Below are 27951 nucleotides of genomic sequence, written 5' to 3' on the forward strand. Positions count from 1 at the left end.
GCTTGGGCAACTCATCCGGGGTACAGAAATAATGTGAACCAGTCATGGCAGGCTGGCTACAGAGAGATGCACGACAAGCTTTCAGAAGTGCAGAAGAACTCTTTGGAGTTTAATTCTAAAGTGTTCGGCAATATTTTCGTTAGGAAATGCAAATTGGAGAGACAGATTAATTTCCTTCAGAAGCGACTTGAAGTAATGGAAGATTTGTCTATGCGGCAAAAAGAAAAACAGCTGATTGAGGAATTTAATAACACGCTTGTGCAGGAGGAACTTCTATGGTTTCAAAAATCCAGAGAGCAGTGGGTAAAATTTGGGGATAGAAATACCAAGTTCTTTCATATCCAGACTCTTGTGCGGAGAAAGCATAATAAGATTCATGGTCTCTTTCTTCAAGATGGGGTGTGGGAAACGGACCCGGATGTCCTTAGAAAGGAAGCTGAATCCTTCTATAAACGCCTATTCTGCCAGTCGGAGGATGTAGACTTAGGTTGTCTTGGTGATGTGCCACTGCCTTCCCTGAATGATGAAGCATGTTGTAGCCTCACAGCGCCAGTTACTCTGGAAGAAGTTAAGTCGGCTGTTTTCAGTATGCATTCTTTTAAGGCGCCGGGCCCTGATGGGTTTCAGGCTTTCTTCTTTAAAGAATACTGGAAGATTGTTGGTTTTGATGTTTGGACTATGGTTCGTCATGCGTTCTCTGGTTTGGATATGGATCCAAGGATGATGGAAACTCTTGTGGTTCTTATTCCGAAGGTAGAAAACCCGGTTTCCATGAAGGATTTTCGACCAATTAGTCTCTGTAATGTGGTTTACAAAGTTATAACGAAGGTCCTGGTCAATAGACTTCGTCCCCATCTCAAAGAGATTATTGGGCCCCTTCAAGGAGGGTTTATCCCGGGGAGAGGAACCCCTGACAACATCATTGTAGCACAAGAGGTTCTCCATTTCATGAAGAAGACAAAGTCAAAGAAAGGCACCCTGGTCTTTAAGATTGATTTGGAGAAAGCGTACGATAGAGTGGATTGGGGATTTCTGAAACAAACCCTGGTGAGTTTTGGCTTTCCTCCTCCGACAGTCAATCTGATTATGCGTTGTGTCACTGCTTCCTCACTGTCTATCCTCTGGAATGGGGATAGATTAAATAGCTTTACTCTGAGCAGGGGTCTTAGGCAAGGAGATCCTATATCACCGTATCTGTTTGTGTTGTGTATGGAGAGATTGTCCTGTTCTATTAATCAGCAAGTTGATAAGGGCTTGTGGAAGCCAGTTGCGGTTTCCAGAGGGGGTCCAAGAATTTCTCATTTGATGTTTGCCGATGATTTGCTTCTTTTCTGTAAAGCTGAAAAACAGCAAGTTCAAACTGTAATGGTAGCTTTGGAAAATTTCTGCAGAGCCTCTGGGATGAAGGTTAATGTGGAAAAATCTAAAGCGCTATGCTCCAGGAATGTTTCAGCGACAAGAAAAGAGATTTTCACTGGGGTCTCCTCCATCAGATTCGTTCAGAACTTGGGCAAGTATTTAGGGGTGAACCTTAATCACTCTCGGGTGACACGCGCAACTTTCAACGATGTTTTGGACAAGATTCGGGGAAGGCTAGCCAGCTGGAAAGGAAGATTGCTTAATAAAGCAGGCAGACTCTGTTTGCTCAACTCGGTAGTGACTGCGATTCCTACTTATCGCATGCAAGTATCTCTCTTCCCTAAAGGGGTAACTAATAAGATAGAATCCATGATGCGAAACTTTCTATGGAAGGGTCAAGCTGATGGTAGAGGCCTGAATCTAGTTAACTGGAAATTGTTGGTCACTCCTAAGAAGTTTGGAGGTCTGGGAATTAGAGATCCTTTTTGTGCCAATATTGCTCTTCTTGGAAAACTAGTTTGGCAACTTTTTCACCATCCCAACAAGCTATAGGTTCAACTGTTGACGGAGAAAAACCATTCTTCTAAGGATGATTGTTTTAGTCGGTCTCGAGGAAATGGATCTTATGTTTGGAAGAGTATATGTCGAGCTTGGGATATCCTAAAGGAAGGTTTTAGTTGGTGCATTGGGGATTTGGAACAGAACTTTTGGTTTTCTAAATGGAGAAGAGAGGGGCGACTGTGTCAGGAGATGGATTATGTTCACATTTCTGATTCGAATCTCAGGATCTTGGACCTTTGGTCATCTGGACAGTGGAACCTTGAGAATATCTATTCTCCTCTGAATCAGTCTCTGCAGAGCAACATTAATTCTTACAACCCAGATGTTCAAGCTGGTTCAGAGGTCGGTTGGTGTTGGACTGGTGCGGCCTCAAAGGTTTATGATGCTCATAGTGGTTATTTATGGCTCAGTAAGAAGATGTTTAGTTGGGAGGATAGGGGTAATTGGCTTTGGCTTTGGCGTCAACATGTTCCGGAAAAGCACAAATTTTTGGCCTGGCTATGTCTTCGGGAGGCTCTTCCTACTGCTGCATTTCATTTTAGAAGGGGCATTTCGCACACGGATAGCTGTCCACGATGTTTCTCAAGTCAGGAGTCGGTTTTACATTGTATTCGGGATTATCCAAAAGCCCAACTTGTTTGGCAAGCTTTAGGGATCTCCGATCAACCAGTGGATTTGATGAGTTGGTTCTTACATAATAGCAAACAGCGCCCCTTTAGATTCTTTTCTGGTCTCTGGTGGATTTGGTGTTCGAGAAACAACGAGATCTTTCATCCTCACGAGCATTGGACCACAGACAAGGTGATTGGTATGGCTTTGTCCTTAGAAAAGGAGCTCCAAAATATTTTTGAGTTGCAACGACTATCTATCCCCTCAACCATTAGTGGCTCTTGGATTCCCCCCTCAGTGGGTACCTTTAAGATTAATTGTGATGCTAGCTATCCTGGCAGTGGTGCTCGAGTTGGTTTTGCTTGTGTTAGCAGAGATTGGAAGGGAAGGTGGCAACGAGGCTGTCTGGGAACAATTGAGAGTCGTAGCATTTTGCAAGGAGAGTTGTTTGCTATTTGGAGAGGCTTTCTTTTAGCATGGGACTCGGGACAAAGAGACATTATATGTGAGACAGACTGTGTGGAGGCTTTTACTATTGTCAATAATTTACAAGATTACTCTGGGTTTACTGATCCTTTGGTGTTAAAAATCCGAGATATCATGTCTTGGAAATGGCGTGCTGATCTTCGGTTGATCTTGAGAGATACAAATACAGTAGCAGACATCATGGCAAAGACTGCAATGAGGACTATTTCTCCCCAAGTGGAGCTTCCATTGCCTTGGAAGGAGTTTGAGAGTAGTATTCAGCGGGACTGCCTTTCTTAAGCAGTTTCTTGTCTTTTTTTTTCTTTCTTAGTTTTTGTTTATTTTCTTTTAAGTCACCAAAAAAAAAAATAATACTCTCAAATTTTTATTAATAATAACATATTTTACCCCCAAAATATTTAAAATTTAAATAAATATAATTTAAATTTTTAAAATTTTAAACCTTATTATTTAGATGATATAATATATAATTCCATATATTTGTTAATAATTTTTTTGGTGACTTAAGAAGGATAAATTCAAAATAAAAGAAAAAAAAATAAGCCTCAAGAGAAGTTGCAAGCTTACAACATCACTAGGGACAAGCATTTCGAAGGTCTGGCTATGTCAATAACCATTTAGGCTTGGTTTGGTAAAACTTTTACTTTTTGAAAGTAGTTTATGAAAGCTGTCTTGCTGCAGTACTTACATTTGGTAAAATTAAATTAAAAATGACTTTTAATAAGCACATACCACAATTATGTTTTATAAAACAACTTTTAAAACTTAAAAAAATTATAATAAATGTGTTTATAACGAAGAATAATTTATTTTTTTAAATTCTTTAAAATTTTATATAATATTTTAAAATAAAATAATTTTAAAATAAAAAATTCATAATAAACATAAATATAATAAATAAACTCTTTTATTTTTTAACTTTAAAATTTTATGTAAGTATCATAAAAATTTATTTTATCCTAAACATAAATATTTAAAAATACTAAATTACCTAACTCAAATTTTAGAGACTAATAGTTTAAATATTTACTTGGTATATAAAAATGACACTCTAGGTTAGTATATATAGTAGAACTCGGTGCGTGTTTTGCATGTTTTGCATCCTCACAGAAACCGTGGAACTCCTACCACGGTTTCTTTCCAAATGCTTCATCAACGTAAATCGTGGAAGCCCTCCAACGGTTTACGTGTATTTCACATTCGTGGGACCTCTTCTACGGTTTACGTAGATTTGTAGAAAGTTGCATTTTCGTATCTAAACTGCAAAAGTTGTATTTCCATAATTTTGGAAGCCAAATATTTTATTTTCGTAAATTGCTCTTTATATTATGTCTATTAACTTTAATGGGGACTCCTGCGATATCTCTAATATAAATTTTCTAGACAGCCAAGAATACTTACAGTTTTGGTTTTAATTTCTATTTATCTCTTATGCTTTGTTGCCTTAGCTTGATTGTATATACTCTTTTGTTTCACATGGAAGTATAGTTGGGATGTTGATCTGATTCGGAAAAAGTGGGAGAAAAGGTAATTGCAGGAAGAAGAAAGAAAGCATTTGTGCTTTCAGCAAGTGCGGTGATTTGATAGGATCTCAAGGGTGGTTTGGACTGTTGATATTTATTTTATTTTGACTGTTGATACTATATTAGTTTTTAATCTTTTTATTATGAATGGCATATTTTTTTTATCTTGAAACTTATTTTTCTGAATTGGGGACTCTTGGATGCAAATGGTGCACCTAATTACATTTTACACTTGACTGGATCAGATACACTCTTAGCAAATGATATCAGCAACCAATCTTTCTGCATTGTAAAGGAGGGTGCTGATCCGAAGATGTTGCATGCTGCACTAGATTGGGCGTGTGGACTGGGCAAAGTGGAATACTCTACTATGCGGCAGGGACAACGATGCGATGAACCAGACAATGTGATTGCACATTCAACTTACGCTTTTGATAGTTACTATCATAAGAAGGGAAAGACTCTTGATTCCTGTGACTTCAATGGAGTGGCTACTATCTCCACCACAGATCCAAGTATGGTGCTATATGCATTTTTTAGTTTAATTTAGCATTGATTACGTTGGAAATCTCTATAGTTAGTTCTTTTATTGTGCACAAATTTTCAACTAGTCTCTATAGCTTAAATATGGATAATTAACTGCTTATACTGTGCAGAATTTTTATGTCAAAAACAGCGATTTCTCATCATGCCATGTTTCTTAATTTTGTGCTTTCTATTTCTCGATTTTTAAATATATAATTTTATGCCTTTGGAATAATAAAATACTTTTGTTGTAAAAAGTGAGAAAACCTATAAATTGGTGATTTCTTCCAAACCCATGGCAATTTTGTGGGTGATTTACCCTTGCTTAGGTGGCACTATCACAGCCATTGATCAAGAATCATCTTGAAAAATTCATTAATCCATTTGATGTTTTCACACTGCATTGTATTCTATGTTATTTATATTATACTACCTAACGTATATGTACTCCAATATGAATGGGTTCAATGTGTGAAACTTAAAATGTCAAGGGTCAATCCGTGGAAGCAAACCCCTCTCTAAATACCTTTTGAAGGCCCACCGCTTCTTTTTCTACCTCATGCGTTTGTTGCTTCTTCCTGTACGTCATGCGTTTGATTTTTTCAGTGACCCACATACAAAACTCTCTCCAAATACCCTTGTAAGTCCTACCGCTTCTTCTAGCTAATGCGTTTCTTATTTTCGGTGACTCACGGCTGGATTTTTTTAGATTTAGAATTTAGAGATTAATTATAGTGATATATGTGAATTAGATTGAATTGGAGTGTTTTGTACCACCATACATTCATTATGTTCTATTCGATTTAGGAGACACAACCACATTGTAAATTCTTTGTCTGGGTTGATAACCACATTGTAAGGGTCAGAGCGGTGGAGCTAACAAGGGGATTGGGTGACGGCAAGCCGAATGATGTTGAAGAACATTCGAGACTGGATAACTTGATTGCTTATGTAGAGGAAAGAATAGTAAACCTAGAGAAGCTGCTGAACAAAAAGAGTAGAAAAGCAGAGTTGAGGAAGAAGAATAGAGAAGCAGCGACAAGAGAGAAGGAGGCTTCATCAACAAAGTCTAATGATTAGATCAAAATCAGAACCACAATCACTTCTAATAGGTTCAGAAACTTAAAAATAATTTCCTTCTTTGTTTTGTTTGTCAAAGACAATAGCATGGCATCGTTATTAAATTGCTCCAGAGTTACAAAAGATAAATGATGATTGTTTGTTTGGAGATAGTTCTAGACAAAGAAAATCAACTTTCTTCCAATTCTCAATCATTCTTCAAAATTAACCGGCTACAATATCAAATCATATACAAATTCAACCCAATTAAGCAGCTGACCGCTTACGAAATCAAATCATTTTCATATCTAATTGTGAAGTCATTCACAACAATTCAAAATCACATCCACAACAACTTGAGTAAGGAAAAATCACCAAAATCTAGAGTCTAAACCTCCATTCCAAAAATTTAAAATTTAACCCAATTTTAGCATAAACTTAGTACGCATACATGAAGAATTGCGTGCTTACCTTTAACAAATGGGCATCCAAAAAATAGCCTATTCGGGTCGGTATTTCTCTTCGACATGTAACGGATGGCATATTTTCTGCAGAACCATTTTGGGGCCACACCATCTTTTACATCCCCAGGTTGCAGCGAACATAAGGTTGCATATCCAACTTTGAGTTCGTGTTGTCTGCCGTCTCTACCTCTGCTTCGTCTCATGTTCGAGGAGCATGCATCACTGGCCATCAATCTAATTAACACCACCATAAATAACTATGATCAACTACTGCATTTGAAATTGAAACAATCTTCTTCCACGAATAATGATTACACAAACCGAGTAACAGAACAAATAACGCAAAATTGGAAGTGAAATTCAAAAAAATACAAACGCATGAGCTAAAAGAAGAAGCAGTAGGCCTTACAAGGATTTTTGGAGACGGTTTCAGAGCCGGGTCGCCGGGGAGGGGACAAGTTATGGTCTTCGACGGATTCGAAAAAATTTAACCTTGGCGGTGAGTCACCGAAAATAAGAAACGCATAAGCTAGAAGATGCGTTAGGGCTTACAAGGCAGGGACGGATCCAAGTGTAATGTTGTGGGGCAAGTGCCCCCACTATAATTTAAAATTTTTTTAAGTAGTATATGATAATAATATTTATTTTTTCTCATTAGATTATTAAATTTGACCCCACAATAATTTTTTACTCAATTATTGGTACTTAATTGTCAATTTAAAATTTTTTTATTAGATATTCGTTAGAATAATCAATTCTCATACTTAAACAAAATTAGTGTTCTTTCTTAAAAATCAACTCAAAATATTATTTATCATTTTCTAAAATTAGCTTTAATTTTTTGCGTAGCAACTGTATTAATTGAAAGAACTTTTTTAACTATAAATATCAATAAGAGTTGGCTTCTAATTGTGTTGAGAAGTAAATTTTTAAATAATTGTTTAGTAATATATATAAAGAGAGAAATTTTGATGGTAGTATTAAAAGAAAAATTACTTAATTTTAAAAAATATAAAACCTAGAATTTTAAATTATATAATATTATTTAAATTACTATTTTAGTATTTCAATTTATATATTAGATATTTTGAAGGCTAATCATATTTTATAATAACAAAATATAATTATAACAATAATCATGCTATATGTACATAAAAATAACTATTTGTATAAAATATATATTGAAATATAAAATACACATTAAAAATAAGTTAAACAATATATTTATTTATACACAGATATATAGCGGTTAATAGATAATTTAATATTTAATTTTTTTATGTACACATACTATTTTTATTATAAAAATTATTATTATGTTATATAAATTTTGCTCCTACTACCAAAATTTTCTGAATCCGTCAACAAGGGTATTTGGAGAGAAACTCATGATGGTTAATTTTAGCAACATTTGTTTTCCGTCCGTGCGTTGCACATATTCCAATCAAGAATAGAAGAGAAAGCAAAAGAGAAAAAATTAAAGATAAACCAAAAATCAATGTTCTCTATAGCGTATAGGTAGTGGTCGAGAGATTTAGAAGTTGGGCAAACGAAGTTTTACACTTATAGTTATTTTTCTTTCTTTTATCTTAAAAATTAACAAGTTTGATGAGAAATTTCAAAAATCAATTTTTTTCTCTTTTTCTTTTTATTCAATCAGCATTTAAACAAAATCAAAGGTCAATATAGTATGTTTTTCAAATTCTTAAATTTTTTATCTTTTTGTGTATTTGATCCTCTCTTTTTGATAGTATTAAAAAATGACAACTTACAAACTATGAAAGGTTAAGAAAAAATACTTATATATTTTAAGTAGTGATAGAGTAAATAAATCTGTTATATTTAATTAAAAATAAAACAACAAAAATATTTTTATTAATATAAAAAATAATAATCCAAAAAGACTGAAAAAAAAATTTCAAAACAAAAAGCAAAAATTTTCAACCCGTACAACGCACGGATCTTCTGCTAGTAACTATATATAACCGGTTCGATGCAGTTGAACTAGAAATTGAAAATGTGGATTAGGGGAATTAGAGCACCGGCTGTAATCATAGTTATTAGATTCCACTTGCCTTGGTCAGTTCAACTGAAAATTTAGTTCTTTGGCCGGGTCGAGCCACCTTTTAAACTGCTTAAGCATCAGACCCACAAAAAATTGATTTGGGCCGTTCGTGTTTAAGCAAAACTGGTGACACGGTTGGTTTCCATAACCCGGACCGGCCGGACCGGGTGCTTAATTTGTTTTCAGAAAAGGAAACGACGTCGTTTCCTAGTAAAGGAAAGCGAAAATCCAAATCTGCTGAGTGAACGTCTCCTTCCTCTTCCTCTCGCACCCACCCGGGCACGCCTCAGTGTCTTAGTCTCGTCACTCTCACTAAGCTGAAGCTCTCTTATCTCTCTTACCGTCGCCCTCGCACTCAAGCTCTCTCGTCTCCGGTCTCTCTCACTGCCTCCCGTCTCTCACTCAAGCTCGTCGTTGCTCTCTGTCTCGTCACCGTCTTGCAGTCAGCGCGCGCCTTTCCTGCGCTCGTCGTCGCCGGCGGCAGAAGCATCAGGTGCCGGGGCTGGTCGTCGTTGTAGCTCTTTGCTTCGTCACCGTCTCGCACTCAGTCGCGCCTTCCCTACGATTGTCGTCGCCGGCGGCAGAAGCAGCACGCCCCCGGGCTAGTCGTCGTCGTCTTCTTGCTTCGAGCCTCGCCGTCAGCAGCTGGTCCCCGATTTGGTGAGTTCTAACAAATTCCCTGTTCTTTCTTGCTCAATTTTGTTGCTGTAATTCATCTCTGCACCTTGATTTTGTTGCTTAAAGTTGAATTTGTTGCTGAAAATATCAGAGTTGAATTGTTTACTGATTATCATCACTGAACCTTAAATATGATGCTGTCTTGTTGAAAAAATCACCCAGCTAAAAATTTTTTGTTGATGTAAACCTTGATTTTGTTGCTGAAAGTTTAATTTGTGGCTGAAAATATCACTGAGCTAATTTTTTTGTTCCTTGAATCTGTTGCTGTCTTGTTGAAAAATTACCTAGCTAAATTTTTTGATGATGTAATTCATCACTGCACCTTGATTTTTTGTTGCTAAAAGTTGAATTTGTTGCTTAAAATATCACTGAACTCATTTTTGTAGCTTAAAATCATTACTGAGTTGAATTTGTTACTGATTATCATCACTGAAGCTTGAATCTGTTGTTGTCTTGCTGAAATAATCACTTAGCTAAATTTTTTGTTGCTGTAAATCTGTAAATCATCTTTTGAGCTAAATATTTTGTTGCTGAAAATGATCATAGTTGAATTTGTTGTGAAAACTGAGGTTCATGCTCTCTGCAACTCAGAATAAAATTGTTGTTCCCATGCTCTTTTTTTTTATGCTAGAATTTTAAAAATGTCTTCATCACAACTCAGTTGCTATTATGAATTCTTCTTGGTATTGATTTGTGAAAAATATACAAATGTAGATATAGGTGCAAATCAAAATGAAGGAAATGTTGGTCAAGCTTCAAATTTGTCCTATGAAAATATAGATGCCAACTTTGAGATCACCTTTTGAGTTTGATTTACTGATTGTGTTATTTGTTGCTCTCTCCCATGTTCATTTAAATTAAGAAAGCATTTTGTACTACTGACTAGTTTATTATCTCTTTTTACATCATTCGTTATGTCTAAAAATTGATACTTGATCGTTATTAATATGTTTGTGAAGATATGTATTTAAGTTTTAACTTTTGATTTTAATTTTATTTTTATAATTTTACATTTTTATTTAATTATGACTGGGTCAACTGGGGGAATGAGTAACCCACTGGTTGAAACCGGGTCAATTAGCAGTTCGGTTCTGATAACTATGGCTGCAATCCTTCATCGGTTCTTCTTCTTTTTGGGCTCTCATCTCTCATATTCTCGCCTTGCTTACCTCCTTGCCAGAGATACACCATGGAAGCACTTCAGAGATACACCACCATCTTCCCTTCTCACGCTCAATTCGAACCCGACAAGGAAGCCATCAAACGCACCCTCATCCGAAAGGGTGTCAACCCCACACCCAAAATCGTCCACAACCTCCGCAAGAAACAGATTCAGAAACACAACCGGAAGCTCAACCGCCAAGCCCAGAAATCCAATGAGCCCCCTCCACTCACGGAGTCACAGAAGCAAGCCATGTTGGAGGAACAGCAATTCCAAGTTCTTAAGCATGAGTACAAGGAGTTCAACAAAGTGGTTGAAGCTCTAAAACCCAAGGAAAGTGAAAATGATCACAGGTTCTTGATGGTGGGGAAGCCTTGGGAGGGGACTCAAAAGGTAACTTTAACTAATTTCTTGTAGTAAGTTTTGATAGTTAGTTAATTATTGGTGCAGTTAGTTATTTCTTCACCTTGTTATCGTTATAAAAAAAGGTTGAGTTTTGGGAGCGAGTGAGGGCAAACGAGGAATGTGAAGGAGGGAAGCTGAAGAGGGAGAGGTTGAAGGAGCTGAAGGACATGTTTGAGGCAAGAAAGGTGGATGAACTGAAGTGGGTTTTCGATGATGATATCGAAATGAACGAGCTTTGGTTCAATGCGGATAATGAAGGCTGGCATAAGGGAAAGAAGACAAGGAGTCGTAGTGAGGCTGATGTCATAAGGTTTCTTGTTGATAGGTTTGTGTTTGATTTTCATATTTCTAGTTAATTTCTCTATTCTTTGGATTGTGTGTGAAGTTTTGATTTTGTTTTTCAAAGTTATTTCTTTTTGTAGGTTATGTGATAGGGAGATTACTGTGAAGGATTGGAAGTTTTCAAGATTAATGAAGCTTTCAGGATTACCATTTACCGAGGGTCAGTTGATGAGGATTGTTGAGTTGCTTGGTGCCAAAGGTTGTTGGAAGCAAGCACTTTCTGCTGTCCAATGGGTGTATAATTATAAAGATCACAGGAAATATCAAAGCAGGTGATTTGTTAGTATAAAGCATCACTTTTATATCTTTCACATGTGGAATCTGTCTTGCTTGGCGAGATTCTCTAAGACCATTAGAGAAATTCTGCGTAATTTCATTCGTGGCTTTGAAATTGTGCTCATTTATCCTTCCTTGGCGCGACCAGCTTGAAGCCTTGCACTTTGAGCCACCCTATTGGATGGTGCAAGTGTAACATAGTGGCATAGTGCCTTGGGACTTGAATGTGTTTGTTGGCATTTGTCTATAAATAATCTTGATAAAGGAAGGACTCATAGAAAACGTATTTATCCTGTTCTATTAAATCACAGTGTGCAGAGTTATTTCGTAATTTTGACCCATGTGTTAGTTGTGTATCAATATGCTTAGTGCTTGGCATTGTATGTTTTCTATTGTTAAGAAACTATTGATAATTTTGTAGGTTTGTGTACACAAAACTTCTTTCTGTTCTTGGGAAGGCAAGAAGACCAAAGGAAGCTCTTCAGATTTTTAATTTGATGCGTGTAAGAGTCAGTTTGTTTTTCACCTGGAGGGTTTCTTTTCTAACATATATTGTTTTACAGTTGGATTGATTTTGCTTTCAATTTATTCAGAGAAATATCCATGCATATCCTGATATGGCTGCATATCACAGTGTTGCTGTTACACTTGGTCAAGCTGGTCTTCTTAAAGAATTGCTGACTATTGTTGAATGCATGAGGCAGAAACCCAAAATATTTAAATTCATGCGTCACAAGGACTGGGATCCAACTCTTGAACCTGATTTGGTTATTTATAATGCTGTAAGAAAGTAATTAAATATCTTTCATAAAACATTGTACTAAATGCTAGTTTGCCGATTTATTAAACTGTTGAGTTTCTTCCATTCAATAGGTACTTAATGCTTGTGTTCCAACGAAACAGTGGAAAGCTGTGTCCTGGGTTTTCAAGCAACTGAAGAGAAGTGGTCTGAAACCTAATGGAGCAACTTATGGACTTGCAATGGAGGTAAGTACAGGATATCAACATTGCCGATCTAATTTTTCTATTTTGTCTACTGTAACCCGGGAATAGGGAGATGCAATATAACATCACTATGTTTTTGTTTATTGTTGAACATGCATATGGAATTGAAAACTGATATTCTAACTTGGTAGTTATTGTGTTATATTAGGCACATCTTACACAACCATGCGAGAAATATGAGTTAGAGGAAAAAGAGAGACTTGAGATATAACTATCTTGCCTGGGTGGCAAGGAGGTGGGAAAGTAGGGAAAAACTGGAACTGAGTGGAATAAGTAAAGAGGGGGAATTGTACAGGTTGTCAACTAAGTTTTCAGGTGGGGCCTTTGAGGTCTCTCGAACAACCTTTACATATTTTACTTCTCCTTTCTATTTTTAGTTTTCCTGTAAGGTGTAATGGCTCCATAAGAGAGAAAACTATGGTGAAATAGTGTTGTACACTTGTGACTTGTAGATAATGGGATCAAATATTGGAAACAGCTCCATTCACAAGGCTTCGGTAGTTTTTGCACTACCTTCTCCAAACCCAACTGGATGGCTTTCATGGTGTAATGGCTTTGTATTAGGATCGGTAACTAACAATTTCTTTGTGGATATTCACATGCTAGCATCTTCTGCATGTTAGATCATTAACAACTGAGCTCATATGTTAACTCAGTTTCCCTAGGAAGTTGAAAAATGAAAAATGAAAAATGGAAGATAGGAAGCTTTTTATGTATACTACCTGGTGTCTTTTGGAAACATGTTTCTTTAAGGTTGTCATTTAGGTGATGTGGTTAAACTATGTAGAGACGAAGGTACCCATGTTTGTATGATGGCTCTAGTTATCAGTTCATTCACAAATTAAGTAGCTAATTCTAAGTTATATTCTTTTTCCGAGTTTTCATGATAGAATGGGAAAACTGGTTGATAGTCCTACGGTTATTTACCTTTAGATATTATTACCCTAAAGCATGTTTGCATTCAAGTCTTACAAGCAATCCATGTGATAAGGTAATGCTGGAATCAGGCAATTATGACCTTGTCCATGAGCTGTTCGGAAAGATGACGAGAAGTGGGGAAGTTCCAAAAGCTTTAACTTATAAAGGTAGATTTTTGTTTCCTTCTGATTGTTTACTACCAATATTTGACAGCTGGTTGCCCTGACATATTTATTTTAACTTTCTTAGTATTGGTAAGATGTTTGTGGAAGGAAGGTAAAGTTGACGAAGCTATTGAAACTGTCAGGGAAATGGAAAGTAGAGGAGTTATGGGAGCTGCCAGCGTGTATTATGAACTCGCGTGTTGCCTCTGCAATTATGGAAGGTGGCAAGATGCTATTGTAGAGGTAACTTTACTTCTGCATCGGTATGGTTAGACATACTTGAAGCTACTTGTAAACCAGTATAAGAATACAACTTGTTGAAATATGGCTGCAGGTCGAGAAGATTAGAAGACTTTCTCATGCTCGGCCGTTGGAAGTTACCTTCACCGGCATGATAATGTCTTCAATGGATGGTGGGCATCTTAACGATTGCATACATATTTTTGAACACATGAAAGGCATTTGTACTCCTAACATAGGGGCTGTGAATACGATGCTCAAAGTTTATGGCCAGAATGATATGTATTTGAAAGCTAAAGAGTTATTTGAGGAAGTTAGGGCCCTTAGATTAGATACCTTTGCCCCTCAAGAAGTTGTTGGTGATGGTAGCTCGATTATCCCGGACGTGTACACATATAGTGCTATGTTGGAAGCATCTGCCAGTGCTCATCAGTGGGAATACTTCGAGCATGTCTACAAAGAGATGATTCTTTTTTGTTGTAAATTGGATCAAAATAAATCTGCGACAGTACTTGTAAAAGCATCAAGAGCTGGCAAGGTACAAACTAGTTTATTTTGTACTTGTTTGTTTTATATTTCTGCCATACTTTCATATGTTCCTGCCAAATTCAGCTCAAACGCAAATCTTTTAACTTCTTTGTGGCACTATTATCATGATTATTTAGATTCTCTGCATTTTTTTTCATATTACTGGTGCCATATATCAGTGATTCAGTCAGAAATGGAACCACAAATAGTACTTATTGTTGTGCTGGTAACTTTTAACATTTTGGTTTCATTGCAGTGTCATTTACTCGAGCATGAATTCGACATGATTCTGGAAGCTGGTGAAATTCCTCACCGTATGTTCTTTTTTGAATTGGTGATTCAAGCTATATCTCAACACAATTATGAGCGAGCTGTTATCTTAGTTAACACCATGGCATATGCACCATTCCGAGTGACTGAAAAGCAGTGGACAGACATGTTTAAGGAAAATAAAGACCGGATTAACCATGAAAATCTACAGCGGCTATTGGATTCTCTTGGTAACTGTGATGTCGTGTCAGAAGCAACAGTCTCAAATTTATCAAGATCGTTGCATGTTCTCTGCGGATTAGGTGCGTCAAAAACAATCTCTAGAGTCATCCCTTCTGGGATTGGAAGTACGGGAAATTTTCAGAATGACGAAATTGATTCAGATGAAAGAAGAGAAGATGAGCCAAATATTTCAGGGAGAATGAGGATGGAAAGTGCTGAGCTCGTAAATGACTCCAGTGAATCAGAGGCATTTATCTTCAATTATGATCAAGATGATATAGGAGAAAATGACTTTTTCAGGCCTCAAAAATTTAAGATGGAAGATAGAATAAATTATGGTGCTAATAGGCTGGAATTTGCCGATAATCTCGCACCCGAAAAGTCTTCCGATAATTCAAATGAGGTGCTCGGGGAAGATGGAAACTATAAAGATGATGATGATGATGGTGAGGGAGTACCTGGCAAGCCCTCAGCATATGAAATATTGGAAGCATGGAAGAAAATGAGGAAGGAAGATAAGATACATTTTACACACTGAACTTGGTTGTAGCTAGTGAGGAAAAGTTGGTAATCTTTTATAGCAGAAGGGGCAGGGAGATTTTGAATTTGACCAGCTTTATTTAAGCACCACTGTTGTAATTGGAAGGGATGTATATTAAAGTATAGTTTAAGGAATAAACATTATTCATCTTCTTTAAACATCATAGGCTATTCTCTATATCACGAACTTGTTCACAGATGTTGTCAAGTTTACTTCATTTTGTTTGTAGTTCATACTTAATTGCTGAAACTCAATTTTTATTTCATAACTATTGATACCAAATAAGTGTTCAGGGCCACTTAATGTTCTTGTTCTACTCTGTTGTGCTCTATTTATTTTCTTAAATTTCGATATTGGGACATACATATCAACATAGCAATTGTTGTGGAATTATTAGGTGCCCTAAACTTTTTAAGATAATGGTTAAGAATGAAATTAAATTTGAATGCCAAGGTGCATGTTCTCTCTTACTGCATTAGATTTCTTTCTTCTCAGGTATGTCCCTCAACATGAGTTTCAATTTATTGATAATTTAGTTCATTTTTCAAGTTCCGATTGTGAAATTTAAATTTGTTTCTTGGTAAAGTCGTAAAGAGAAGGCAATCGAACAACAACAAATGAAAACAAGACTTTGCAAGACTTCTAAAGTTGTCCTACCAAAGCCTCCTCCTAAAGTTGGTGAAAATTCTTATTAAGAGTATCAGTCTTTTGTTTTTTAACGACTTAGTTTGAATATTTATATATGAAACGAAAAATAGATAACTATAAAGTTGTTTTCAAACTTTTAAAAGAAAAAATAAAGAGATATGTGAAATTTAAGAATCTTAATCTCTTTAAAAAAAAAGTTCATGATTACAAATGAAACTCTATCGGTAAAGAATTCTATAGTTTTAGGCGAAAGAATTTTACAGTTCTAGTTTGGAAAACTAGGGAGAAAATTCCTATAGTTTCTGAAAGTGAACTCAGAATTTTAGTTCATGGTTTGGGATCCAAAAAACTATGTTCGTAGTAAAAATTTTATCAAGATCAATGATAAAGACTGAATATAGTTTTCTACACCTTGGAGGCTAAATAATTGAGTAAATAGTCAAATTGGTCCCCGAAAGATACCCCGATCTTCAAACGAAAAAACTCCTGCAATCCCTTCGTCTTAGTTGTTTCCTCCAGGAAGACGAAGCATTGAACGGCGACGACCAGGCTTGACCAACGACGACAGTGTGCTGGAGTTGTTGGTGACCGGTTTGCGACCACGTTGGTCAACCGAAAAGGGCACTCCATCGCCTTGCGTGAGAGGTAGGTTAGCTTTCTTTTCTTATTTTGTGAGAGTGATTGTGGTTTTATCTCCTGATCAATGTAGTTGTATTATCGTTGGAAATCCATTGTTATTGTTTACAATGTTAGGGTTTAGGAGAATGTGTTCAGGCTTAGGGCTTTGGTGATTATCCATGATATGACCCTGTTTTTGGATTCTTGAGAACGTTGTTTGTGCTCTGTGTAGCTGCATGTGTGTGTGTTAGATTCATTTTGGGAGTTGATGTTGAATATGCATTGCCTCTCCATGAAATAAATTTGCATCAGTTGTGTGTGTTGCTGTTTTGGTTTCAGATGGAAGGTCCCCCAACGACCTTTGTATTTCACCATGGTGGGAAGTTCCAAACAGATGAATCAGGCTATCTGTGTTATGAACCAGATAATACTGAAGTATTAATGGGTGTAGATTTAGACACTCTAGACGTTTTCTTTGTGAAGGGATACTACAAGGAGCTGGGATATGCTGAGATGAACAATTGCTTGTGGAAAGTTCCTGGAACGCTGCTGGATAATGGGTTGAGGAAGCTAGAAAATGACACTGATCTGTTGGAATTGGTTAAGGATTGCAGGAGGAATCATCACCTCATCAACATCTATTTTGAGCATGTAGTGTCTAAGCCACACGTGGTTGACTGCATGAGTAAGGATGATGATGAAGTACTTTGTTTGCCAACCATCCCTGAAGAAGCAGAGAAACTGAACAAGGACCACAATGATGCAATGTCCCAAGATTACTGTAAGACAACAAAAAAATCACCTAAGCCAAAAAGAGCCAAAACTCAGCCCACTCCTAAGGCTAGTCCTCAGCCCACACCTAAGGCTACTCCTCAACCCACACATAAGCCCACTCCTCAGCCCACACATAAGCCCACACCTAAAGCCACACCTGAGCCCACTCCTCATCCCACACCTCAGCCCGCACCTCAGCCCACTCCTGAGCCCACACCTAAGCCTACTCCTCAGCCCAACCCCCAACCCACATGTACACCCACTCCAAAGCCCAAAACCAAGCCCATGCAAAAGCCCGTCCAGCAGCCCAAACCTTGGACTAAACCCCAGGCTGCTAAAGGGAGTGGCAAGGCTACAGCAGCCGACAAGATCAGCAAGAAGGTGAAAGCCACAACCAGTACAAGATCTGGAAGGCAGGTTAAGGCAACTCCATTTGCAGATGATAGTCAATCTCATGATTCATATGATAGTGCTGAAGACAGTTTGTACAAGCCTCCAAAAGTTGCAGGAGATCCCATATACAGTAGTGACAGTGATAGTGGAGTTGATGGAGTAGAGTCTTCTTGGGCCAAGAAAGTAGATCACAGAGAGAAGCATAGGCCTGCTGCTGACAGAACAAGGGACAAAGCTATTGACACTGATGACTCCAGCTATGAGGACATCGAATCTGATGAATGCTCTGATGAAGGTATTATATAATTAATTGTATATCTGTTATTGAATTTACTTGTTTAATAGATCTGATTCAACTAATTTATTTTTTCTACACAAATCTTACGGTATTTTCATGTAATTTCAGAGTCAGATGACGAATTTGATTGGGAAGAATCATCAGATGGAGATGAATGGAAGTCAGAAGATTCTGCCCATGAGTTAGACTCTGAAGATGAAGGGCCAGCTGTGTATCCACATTATAATGACAAGACCAAATTTGGTGATCTGAAGTTTGAGGTAAGTATGGTTTTCAAATCCAAGCAACATTTTATGGCTGCCACTAGAGATTACACTATACAATGGGATAGGAATATTAGGTTCTGTAAGAATGACAAGGTTAGAGTCAGGGCAGTTTGTAAGTGTGAAGACTGTCCATGGGTAGTATATTGTAGACACAACCCCAGTGATGGTTCCTGGCAGATAAAAATACTAGTTGACAATCACACTTGCGCAAGAAAATGAAAAAACAGAGCTACTACATTGGAATGGACTGTGAATAAGTTATACCCAAAACTTAGGAAGCACCCTAAGATGAAGCATAGGGAGGTATATGAGTGGTTTGTTAGGAAGTGCAACGTGAAGCTGAATAGTTCATGCATTACCCGAGCTCTTAAGGCATCTAGGAAGATAGTTGAAGGGGATGAGATTGCTCAATACGGGTTGATATGGGATTATGCACATGAATTGCTCACTGCCAACCCAGGTTCGACAGTTCAGGTGGGTGTGATTCCCATAACTGATAATCCGCCTCAGTTCGAGAGATTTTATGTCTGTCTAGATGCTTGTAAGAAGGGTTTCAAAGCAGGCTGTAGGCCATTGATAGGTCTAGATGGGGCATTCCTGAAAACATTACATGGAGGACAGCTTCTCACTACATGCGGACAGGATGCAAACAATCACATTTTTGTGATTGCATACGCAATTGTTGATGTTGAAATAACTGAAAATGGTTCTTGGAGCTGCTCCTATCAGACCTGAGAGAATATGAGGCAAAGAACTTGTATTTCATATCAGACATGCAAAAGGTGAGGACTAATTTGAATCACGATTTGATTTTTAAGGACTTTTTTGATTTAATGATGCTTCTTTGAGGACTGTAATGACTGTAAATGTTGTCGGGCTTGACTGTTTGTGCAGGGGTTAATACCAGCAGTCAAAGAACTCGTCCCAGCAGTTCCACACAGATTTTGTGTGTGGCATTTGTGGAGGAACTTCTCCAAACACTGGGGCAGCGTCGAACTTAAGGACTTGGTCTGGGAGTGTGCAAGATCGAGGACCCCGGTTGAGTTCGAGAGGAATATGAATAGAGTCAAAAGGATTAATCAAAAATCTTGGGAATACTTAGCCAAGTGGCCGAAGGAAGCTTGGACCAAAGCCCATTTCAGTGAAGGGCCAAAGGTCGACAACATTTGCAACAACGCTTGTGAATCCTTCAATGCAAAGATGAAGCATGACAGAGGTAAGCCTATTCTGAGTCTGGCAGAGGAGGTACAAAGAATGGTTATGAAAAGCATGTCTGATAATAGACTGAAGCTTCTGAGTTATCAAGGAAAACTTGCTCCAGTTCAGCAAAGTATGCTAGAATCTCTTATTAAGTTATCCAGAAACTGGGCTCCCTACTGGTCGGGTGATGCGAAAGAGGAAGTCTACGAAGTTCAAGGATAGCCTACTAATATGGTGGTAGATTTGGGGAAGCATACTTGCTCCTGCAGGTTTTGGCAGTTGACTGGTTGAATTCATAACTGATTTCATTTTTCATATGTATACCATGCTTCATACTTAACTGAATGAATTTTTTTTTCTGAAATATATAGGAATGCCTTGTATGCACGCAATATCAGCCATTCAAGAAAAAAATGATAAGAGGCCTGAGGAGTATTGCCACGAATGGTTGAGCATGGATGCTTACAGAAGAACATACCAATTCAATGTTAATCCTGTCAAGGGATAAGATCTATGGGAGAAAACTGGTTCTCCTGCACCTGTTCCACCTCCTATCAAACCTAAACCAGGCAGACCAACAACAAATAGAAAGAAGGACAAGGATGAAGGACCCACTGGCACGAAAACAAAAATGAAAAGGAAGTATGCTCCAATTCGGTGCATGTACTGTAGAGAGGTGGGCCACACCAAGAGAACTTCCAGCAAGAAAAAGCAAGACGATGCTCAAGAGAAAGCAAGGATGATGCAATCGCAGCTTGCAGCTGTTCAACAACTACAACATGCACCTGGTCCCGAAGCAGAAAAGGAAGATCACACTCAGCCCATACAAACACCACCTGCAGTAGCAGTAGCTGCTCCAGATGAACAGACTGAAATTCCTGTTACTCAGCATGCTCAGCTTCCACTGACACAACAATCCCAAACCTCAACCAATGTCACTCAGGTAATCTTGCCCATGACTTTTAATTTGAGCATTGGTTACTTGTAGCTATTTTTTATTTCAGACAATGATGATAACTGTTTGATTCAGACTAGAAAAAGAGGAAGGCCTCCAAAACTCCATGTCACCAGGGCCAGGGCAAAGGGAAATGCCTCTCCAGGAGCAATTGCTGTATCTGCTGAAACCATCAAGGGTAGCAGCTCCGCAACAGCCAAGAAACTTGCCAGCTTCATGACATTTGTTCCAACTCCGGGTTTCAAACCTCCCAGAAAAAAAAAGACATGGAATGACTTCAAGACTTGAAGACATAAAATATAGGACAATTAGTATCTGTTATTTTGTCAGGGCTAAATTTTACCATTTATAAACAATGTGGTAGTTGTGGTATCTTCAATAGCCCTGTTTTTTGTATAGCCCTTTATGGTATACTGCTTTCAACTGTCAGCTACTACCTTTTGGATTATTATCATGTTAAAATAATGTTCTTATTTGAATCTGTGACAATGGAAACTAGTTCACCATTGGTTATGTTATGATGTTATGCTATTCCTACTTCACTTAATTTTAATTCTGCTTATTCTGATTTGCTTACATTATGTTATGATCAACAACAATGTTGCATGTAAATAACCTTTTTACTAGTAAAGAAACATGAACATGCAAGGTTTTCACAACAACAGAAAACTGTCAAGGTTCACAGCATCATCCTTTTCACCTTTTCACAGTAACTGCTTCACTTCCCACTAAAGAACATACACATAATCATAAAAATCACAATCACAACTATTAATCCAAAATATAGTTGCATCCTAAGTGCTTTTACTTCAGCTTCTAAGGTCATCATTCTCCAAGATATGTTATGGTTCAACAAAGCAGCATCACTCTCCATTTGTGCATCAGTTTTAACTTCTCCTAAGTGCTCTAATCCTTCATACTCGTCGTCCTCAGCCCACCTAAAGTAATTGCAGTGGCTGCCCTTCTGCACAACATCAGGGTACCAAAATGTCAAAATCCAACTCAAATCATTTGAAGTTTCAAGAAGACTACATTGATAACTCACCCGGTATCTTGGACAAGCATAGAACAATCTATCAGGATTTTCTCTTGTCCCAGGCTTCTTGATCACTGTCTTCAGCTCACAAAAGCAAACTAGGTCAGAGTTCTTCCTCCGCCACCGCAGCGAAGAGCTCGAGGCATGACTTCCGTGTGATTGCGACACTTGTCGACTGCGACCCCCACCTACGCTACCCATCGTGCAATCGGTCATGAATTTTCGGCCTCTGCAGAATCAATCTCAAGCTGCAGCAACAATGGCAATTTAAAACGAAGAGGGGATTAGGGTTTACAGACCTAGGACTAATTTGACATACATATGGAAATATATCTTGTCACCAGCCACTCTGCGCCAAGCTAGCATGCTCATATGCCACACTGACAGCCACATAAGCAACAGTTAACGGCATCACTGACGGAATTGACGAAACGTTGACGGAAGGACTAACGTTACCAATTTTAAATTTTTCGGGAACAAATTTTATTATCTTTTTCTTACGGGGACTCGTTTGAAGATCGGGCTATCTTTCGGGGACCAATTTGACTATTTACTCCTAAATAATTGGTTCTTTGGTTCTTTTCTTCTACGTGGTATAAGACGAAACAGAAAAATTCCTACCTTTCTTTGGTTGTCTTAAAGGTTCAAAAAGATAAAAAAAAAGGTTTAAACTTTAGATTACTCAAAAAAGTTAGGCACATTCAAGTTTTTTTTTTCAAGTTAAATCAAATTGTATTTACACATCTTAGATCTACACACCAATTTTATTTTAGTATAAACAAAAACTCAAATAACTGAATTTTACGTACACATCATGCATCTTCTTCTTTTTCTACGTCAATTTATCTTCCTATTTTCTCTTTCTCTTCTTTTTCTTTATTTTATTTTTTTATTTATCTCTTTCTCAAACAAGAATAAAAATAAGAAGAGGAAAAACAAAAAAAAATAACAAAAACGAACAAATAAAAACAACAAAGAAAAAGAAGAAAGAAGAAGAATAAGAAGAAGCAGTCAAATAAGTTCTTGTTAAAAAATTACTGTATCAAGTCCTTAGAAATTTCGATTAAGAAATTTCTGTGTCACAATTAAGAGATTTCGTGTCAAAAGTAAGAAATTTTTGTGTCGCTGTTAAAAAATTTTGATGCTATTTTCTGTTTTATATTTTTCTTAAACTCTTCCTCCTCATCCTTCTTTTTATTTCACCCTCTCAAAAGAATAAAAACAAAAAAAGAGAAAAAATTAAATAAAAAAAATAAAATAAAAGAATTATGCAAAGTTTTATTTTTTTATTGGTTTATCTTTTTTTACAATAAACATTAAAATTTTTAAAAGAAAAAACGTATTTTATAAATAAAAACACATAAATTTTGCACAAAGAAAAAAAAGAAATAAAAAAACAAACTGTAGTGTCAAAATTTAAAAAAATTCAATGTCACGATTAAATAATTTCAGTGTTATTTTTCACGTAAAAAAAGTATGATTCACACGTACGTGTGTAAATAATTTTTGTTGAGTTTGAACCAACTTAATTAAATTTGATTGACAAAAACATTTAAATGCGTAACAAAACCTAAATCACTTTGGTTTAACCACCTTATTACAGTCTAGCTACTTAGATAGTGTGTGCGTGATAAACCCCAATTTTGTGGTTTATCTTGTGTTTAATTTAGGAAATTTTATCAACTTTTCTCATATTTATTCAATAAAATAGCATAGTTTTGTAATTCTCCCTTAATTTGTGCTTAAGTGTAAAAACATATTTTTAGGTCTTAAAATAGCTAAATTTAATTAACTTTAATTCTATTCGATGCCTTGATATATTTGTTAAATAATTTCAGGATTAGAAGACAAAGATTGGATTGAAGGAATGAAGAAAAGCATGTAAAAATGGAGAACTCATGAAGAAATGAAGGAATTGCTAAGCTGTCAATTCTGACCTCTTCGTACTAAAACGATCATAACTTGAGCTACAGAAGTCCAAATGAGACGGTTCCAGTTGCGTTGGAAAGCTAACATCTGGGGCTTCAAAATTATATAAAATTTGCCATAGTTACCAGACAGTTAGGCGAAGCGTCGCCCATGCGTGCGCGTCGCAGGATCAGCGTGGGCCATTTTGAGCAACTCGTGGCCAGCGATTTCTGAGGCATTTTGGGCCCAATCCAACTCATTTCTGATGCTATTGAACCCAAGGATTGAAGGGGGGAAGAAAGCAAGTAGTCATAGTTTAGTTTTCATCATAGTGTAGGTGAGAATTCTAGAGAGAGAAGCTCTCCCTTCTCTCTAGAATTTAGGGAAGTTTAGGTTTAATTTTCTTAGATCCAACTTTCAATTCTTGTTTTGATTTAGTTTTCTCTTTTAATTTCTTGTTGTTAAATCTCTACTCTTCTAGTTTTACTTGTCATTTTCTTTATTTTGTTGCTTTTATGTTTCATGAACTCTTGTTGATTTGAATTTTCTTTTAGTGCAGTTTTATGTTTCTATGTCTTTTGATGTTTACTTCACTTGTTATTGTTGATTCCTTATTTTTGTTAGTTATAGCTTCATTAATTCTTGCAATTTGTGATGTTTACTTTTCTTGCACACTAGGTGTTTGATAAAATATTTTCACTAGTTTTTTTTAGTAGTTTTCTTTACTCTTGGCCTAGGCTAAGGGAATTGAGTGACCTTGAGTCATTGGGTCTCATTGATTTGGAGATTTGAGAACTCTTTGTGGTCAATTTGATAACCATTGACACTAGTCTACTACTAAGTCAATTAGTAGCTAGGTTAGGACTTATGGATTGATGTTGATCAAGCCATTCGATATAATTCAAGCATAAAAGTAGACTTAATGAGCTCGGTTCCTCGTAATTGTCAATATTTAGTTTGTAGACAAGGATGGTGATCTCAATTCTTATGCTTAGCCAAGAGTTCTTTCCTTTCCTTTATTAGTTCTTGTCATTTACTTTATTGTCATTATATTTTCTTGTCAATTGAAAATCAAACCCCCTTGTTCTTCATAGCCAATAATTGATCACTTCATTGCAATTCCTTGTGAGACGACCCGAGGTTTAAATACTTCGGTTAATTTTTATTGGGGTTTGTACTTTGTAACAACCAAAAACTTTTAAAATTTGATGTGAGAGTTATTTGTTGGTTTGGAGCTATGCTTACAACAAAGTTCTTATTTCTATTGAGAAAAATTCTAGACCGACAATAATTCTTTCTATCAGTCTGCGCTTATAAAAAATTTTTTTTTCTGATTTTTAAATAAAATGGATAATAATGTAATATTAATATTATGTTATTATTTAATTTTATTTGATGAAAGACAATCACTTGATATTGGACCTAGAAGATTGAAAAAAGCTAGGCTTTACTAATGTCATTTATATTAGTAATTTATCCAATCTTTATTCTAATTAAATACCACTACTTGAGATAATTATTTGAGTTTTTACCATATCTAATTATCTTAATTATCTTCTAAGATATTTAAAAATTTAACCTCGCTGACTCAGTAGCTCAAAAACGCAACACGCAGCGCTTAATACGCCACGTGTCGTGACACATGCCTTTCCCATCTAATTAAGTGACATTAGTCACTAATTACACATTATATATAAGCACAAATCTTCTCTCTCTCCTCTAGTTCAGCTGTGACATGCATGGATAATTTTTGTTGATTTTTCATCTTTCCGAGCTTGATTTCTTAAGATCCGTGATCCCCACAAAAATTCTGATCTAATAAAAGTGACCGTATCTTCATCCTCTATGCGGTGATGTGTGTTTTGTTTGGTAGAATCGTGAAGTGGAGCTGCTTCTGCCAGGAACCAGTTTGGCCGAACCCAAAGAGGGAAGGAACCCACTGAGTTTTCGATGTTTTCACTCCGTTTGACCGATCAGAAACCTCCTCCAGTATCTTGTGTGTGTTCTACGCTTCACAGAGGCAGAGTTTGACTCTTTAATCGGCTAAAATTATGAAATAATTGATATTTATGGTTGGATTGTTGTCTATTGATGTCTATTGCTCAAATATGTGATTGTTGGCTGTTGAAATTTTAGCTGAATTGCTGCTGGATTTGTTGTTGTGTTTCAGCCATATTGAGAAATAAGGCACTGAGATGTTGTTGTTGAATAATTGGCTGAAAACTGAGTTATATGATAGTATGCAACTGAGTTCTGACAGTCGAATTTTGATTTGGAATTAATTATAACTAAATGAGTATTTTGAACAGAGTTTTCGAGTAAAAAGGAGCAGAGACTTGGCTTTTGAGAAAGATTTAAAGAACAAAATTATTTATTTATAAATATATGAATTTTTATTGAAATTAATTGAGTTTAGTTTTTGAAGAAAAAATAATTAGTTGCAATAAAGAGTTTAAAGCGGAAGACGATTTTGAGAGAAATATGATTTTAATTGAATGAAAAAGATTTTCTGAAAACGGAAGAACTGTGCCCTATTTACTGGAGACATCTACCCCTAAGCCATTACCATCTATTCTTCCATTCAAGTGGGTAAAATTTATATCTCTTAGCTTTCTTATTACGCTTGAATATGGTTTACTTGAGACGGATGGTCAACTTAAAGCTCTTTGTAGCTCTAAGAGAAAAAGAGAGATGGTTAGTGGTTGAAAACACAATTCAAAGTTCATTATGGTTGAAAGCTCAAAGTTGAAATTCAAACGTTGTATAGCTCACTTGCTTGGGTCTAGGGAGATGTTTGTGAGCTTGAATGAGAATTCAGATTGCTTGACATCCGATTGGAATTTCGATGATCAACTTGAAGACGGGTGTGAAAATAAGATTTGTGACCTCGGATTACAAAAGGAAGATCTACTTTGGGAGCCCTTAGCTTGTTTGGAACTTTATCAATGCTTGGTACAATCAATTAGTAATCATGGAGCATTTTGGAGATTCAAGCATTGTTGGAAGTTCAAAGATGAGTATAAGCATAAGCCAACATGACAAAGAGCTTCCCAAAAAGTCAAACTTAAGGACTATAACTAAAAGTGTTAGGTGGGAGACACCCCACCATGGTAAATTCTTTCCACTTTCTCTTTTGTATATATTGGTACCTAAGCTTAATTTTCACTTTTTTTTAGTTTCGTTAGGTTTGTTTGATAGTTTAATATGATCAATAAGGTTTGGTAGTCTTTAAGTAACTTTTTGGATGTTTGGAATGCTTGATTTGGTGTAAAAATTTGAAAAATCATTAAAAGTAGAGCACCATGCCGCGTGTATGGCTGCCTTACGCGTATGCTTGCCCTAAGCGTATGCGTGACCGCCTTCCTGAACCAAATGGGGTTTGTGCGAGTTTTGTGCCTCTGCATAATGAATGCACAACAAACAAAAAAACAAACAAACAAACAAAAGGAAAGTCACGCGTAAGCTTGCTCCACGCGTATGCGCGTCACCCCTGGACAGAACATTTGCCTTGTTGTGCCAGTGTCGTGTGAATACCGTACGTTTGGACAATTCCAAGTCGCGCGTACGCGTGACTTCTGCGTACGCGCAACATCCCATTTTCCCATGTCACGCGTATACGTGACCTTCCACGTACGCATGACTCCCCTATCTTACATACTTTTCTTCTCTTCTCTTCTCTCTATTTCCTTTCTTCTTTTCTTCTTTTCTCTTCTCTTCTCTTCTTTCCCTCCTTCAACCACCACCAATATTCACCATCCACCATCATCTCCATTTGTTAGTTAGTTAGTTAGTTAGTTAGTTAATTCTCTGTCTTAGTAGATTAGTTGGCTAGGATATGTTATATTTTGGTGATAAGTGTTAGATTATTGATTTAATTTGCTGATTCTACTGAGATATTGCTGCTGATTACTGACTTGATGCTATTTTAGCATCATTCTTGTTAATACTCACTATTAGATTGAAATTGAGGTTATAATTTGTTGCTTGGTATTGAAATTTTCATGCTTAACATTTGTAAGTACCAAGTGCTTGTGAATTGCCTTCAAAACATTTTAAATCTTTTGAATTACATGTGTTTGGCCACCATGATATTTACGTCCTTTAACCGTGACTAGGAAATTTCTTGATGGTTGATGATATGCTTTTATCTTAATGCATTGTGTTTCTTGATCATATGCATTCATATTGATCATTGTTTTTATTACCAGGTTATGCTTAAGCCTTAATGACATGTTGACCCTTAATTGTTTAACTATGTGGTCTACACATACTTGAAACCATTCATTTTGGCATAACGCTTCATTTATGAAATTGGATTGTAAGCTCATCCAGTGATATCTTTTTGAAATTTTTAAGCTTTGTGGACTATGTTTGCTATGTGATTGATATCACTTTATATCTCTATTTTTCTAAGTTGCATAGAACTCATGTCTCCCGCTTTATGTCAATTAGG

At 36.6% G+C, this 27951-nt stretch overlaps 1 protein-coding gene across 2 annotated transcripts; it reads left to right on the forward strand.

Annotated features, from left to right (window-relative positions):
* Positions 1 to 8593: 8593 nt before the first annotated feature.
* LOC112741874 (pentatricopeptide repeat-containing protein At5g67570, chloroplastic) lies at positions 8594 to 15700 on the forward strand. 2 transcript variants are annotated; one of them, XM_029292062.2, is made up of 11 exons: positions 8594 to 9311; positions 10510 to 10884; positions 10980 to 11221; positions 11319 to 11510; positions 11936 to 12017; positions 12108 to 12296; positions 12388 to 12501; positions 13511 to 13604; positions 13687 to 13844; positions 13936 to 14379; positions 14626 to 15700. In XM_029292062.2, the coding sequence occupies exons 2-11, from the start codon at positions 10519 to 10521 to the stop codon at positions 15397 to 15399; spliced, it is 2655 nt and encodes an 884-aa protein (XP_029147895.1). In that variant the 5' UTR covers positions 8594 to 9311; positions 10510 to 10518; the 3' UTR covers positions 15400 to 15700. The 2 variants fall into 2 exon arrangements, with proteins under 2 accessions (XP_029147895.1, XP_072070103.1); XM_072214002.1 differs by lacking the exon at positions 8594 to 9311 and having other exon boundaries at positions 10373 to 10884.
* Positions 15701 to 27951: the final 12251 nt, after the last annotated feature.

This window comes from Arachis hypogaea, chromosome 14, assembly GCF_003086295.3.
Source record: "Arachis hypogaea cultivar Tifrunner chromosome 14, arahy.Tifrunner.gnm2.J5K5, whole genome shotgun sequence".
NCBI classification, from domain to species: Eukaryota; Viridiplantae; Streptophyta; class Magnoliopsida; order Fabales; family Fabaceae; genus Arachis; species Arachis hypogaea.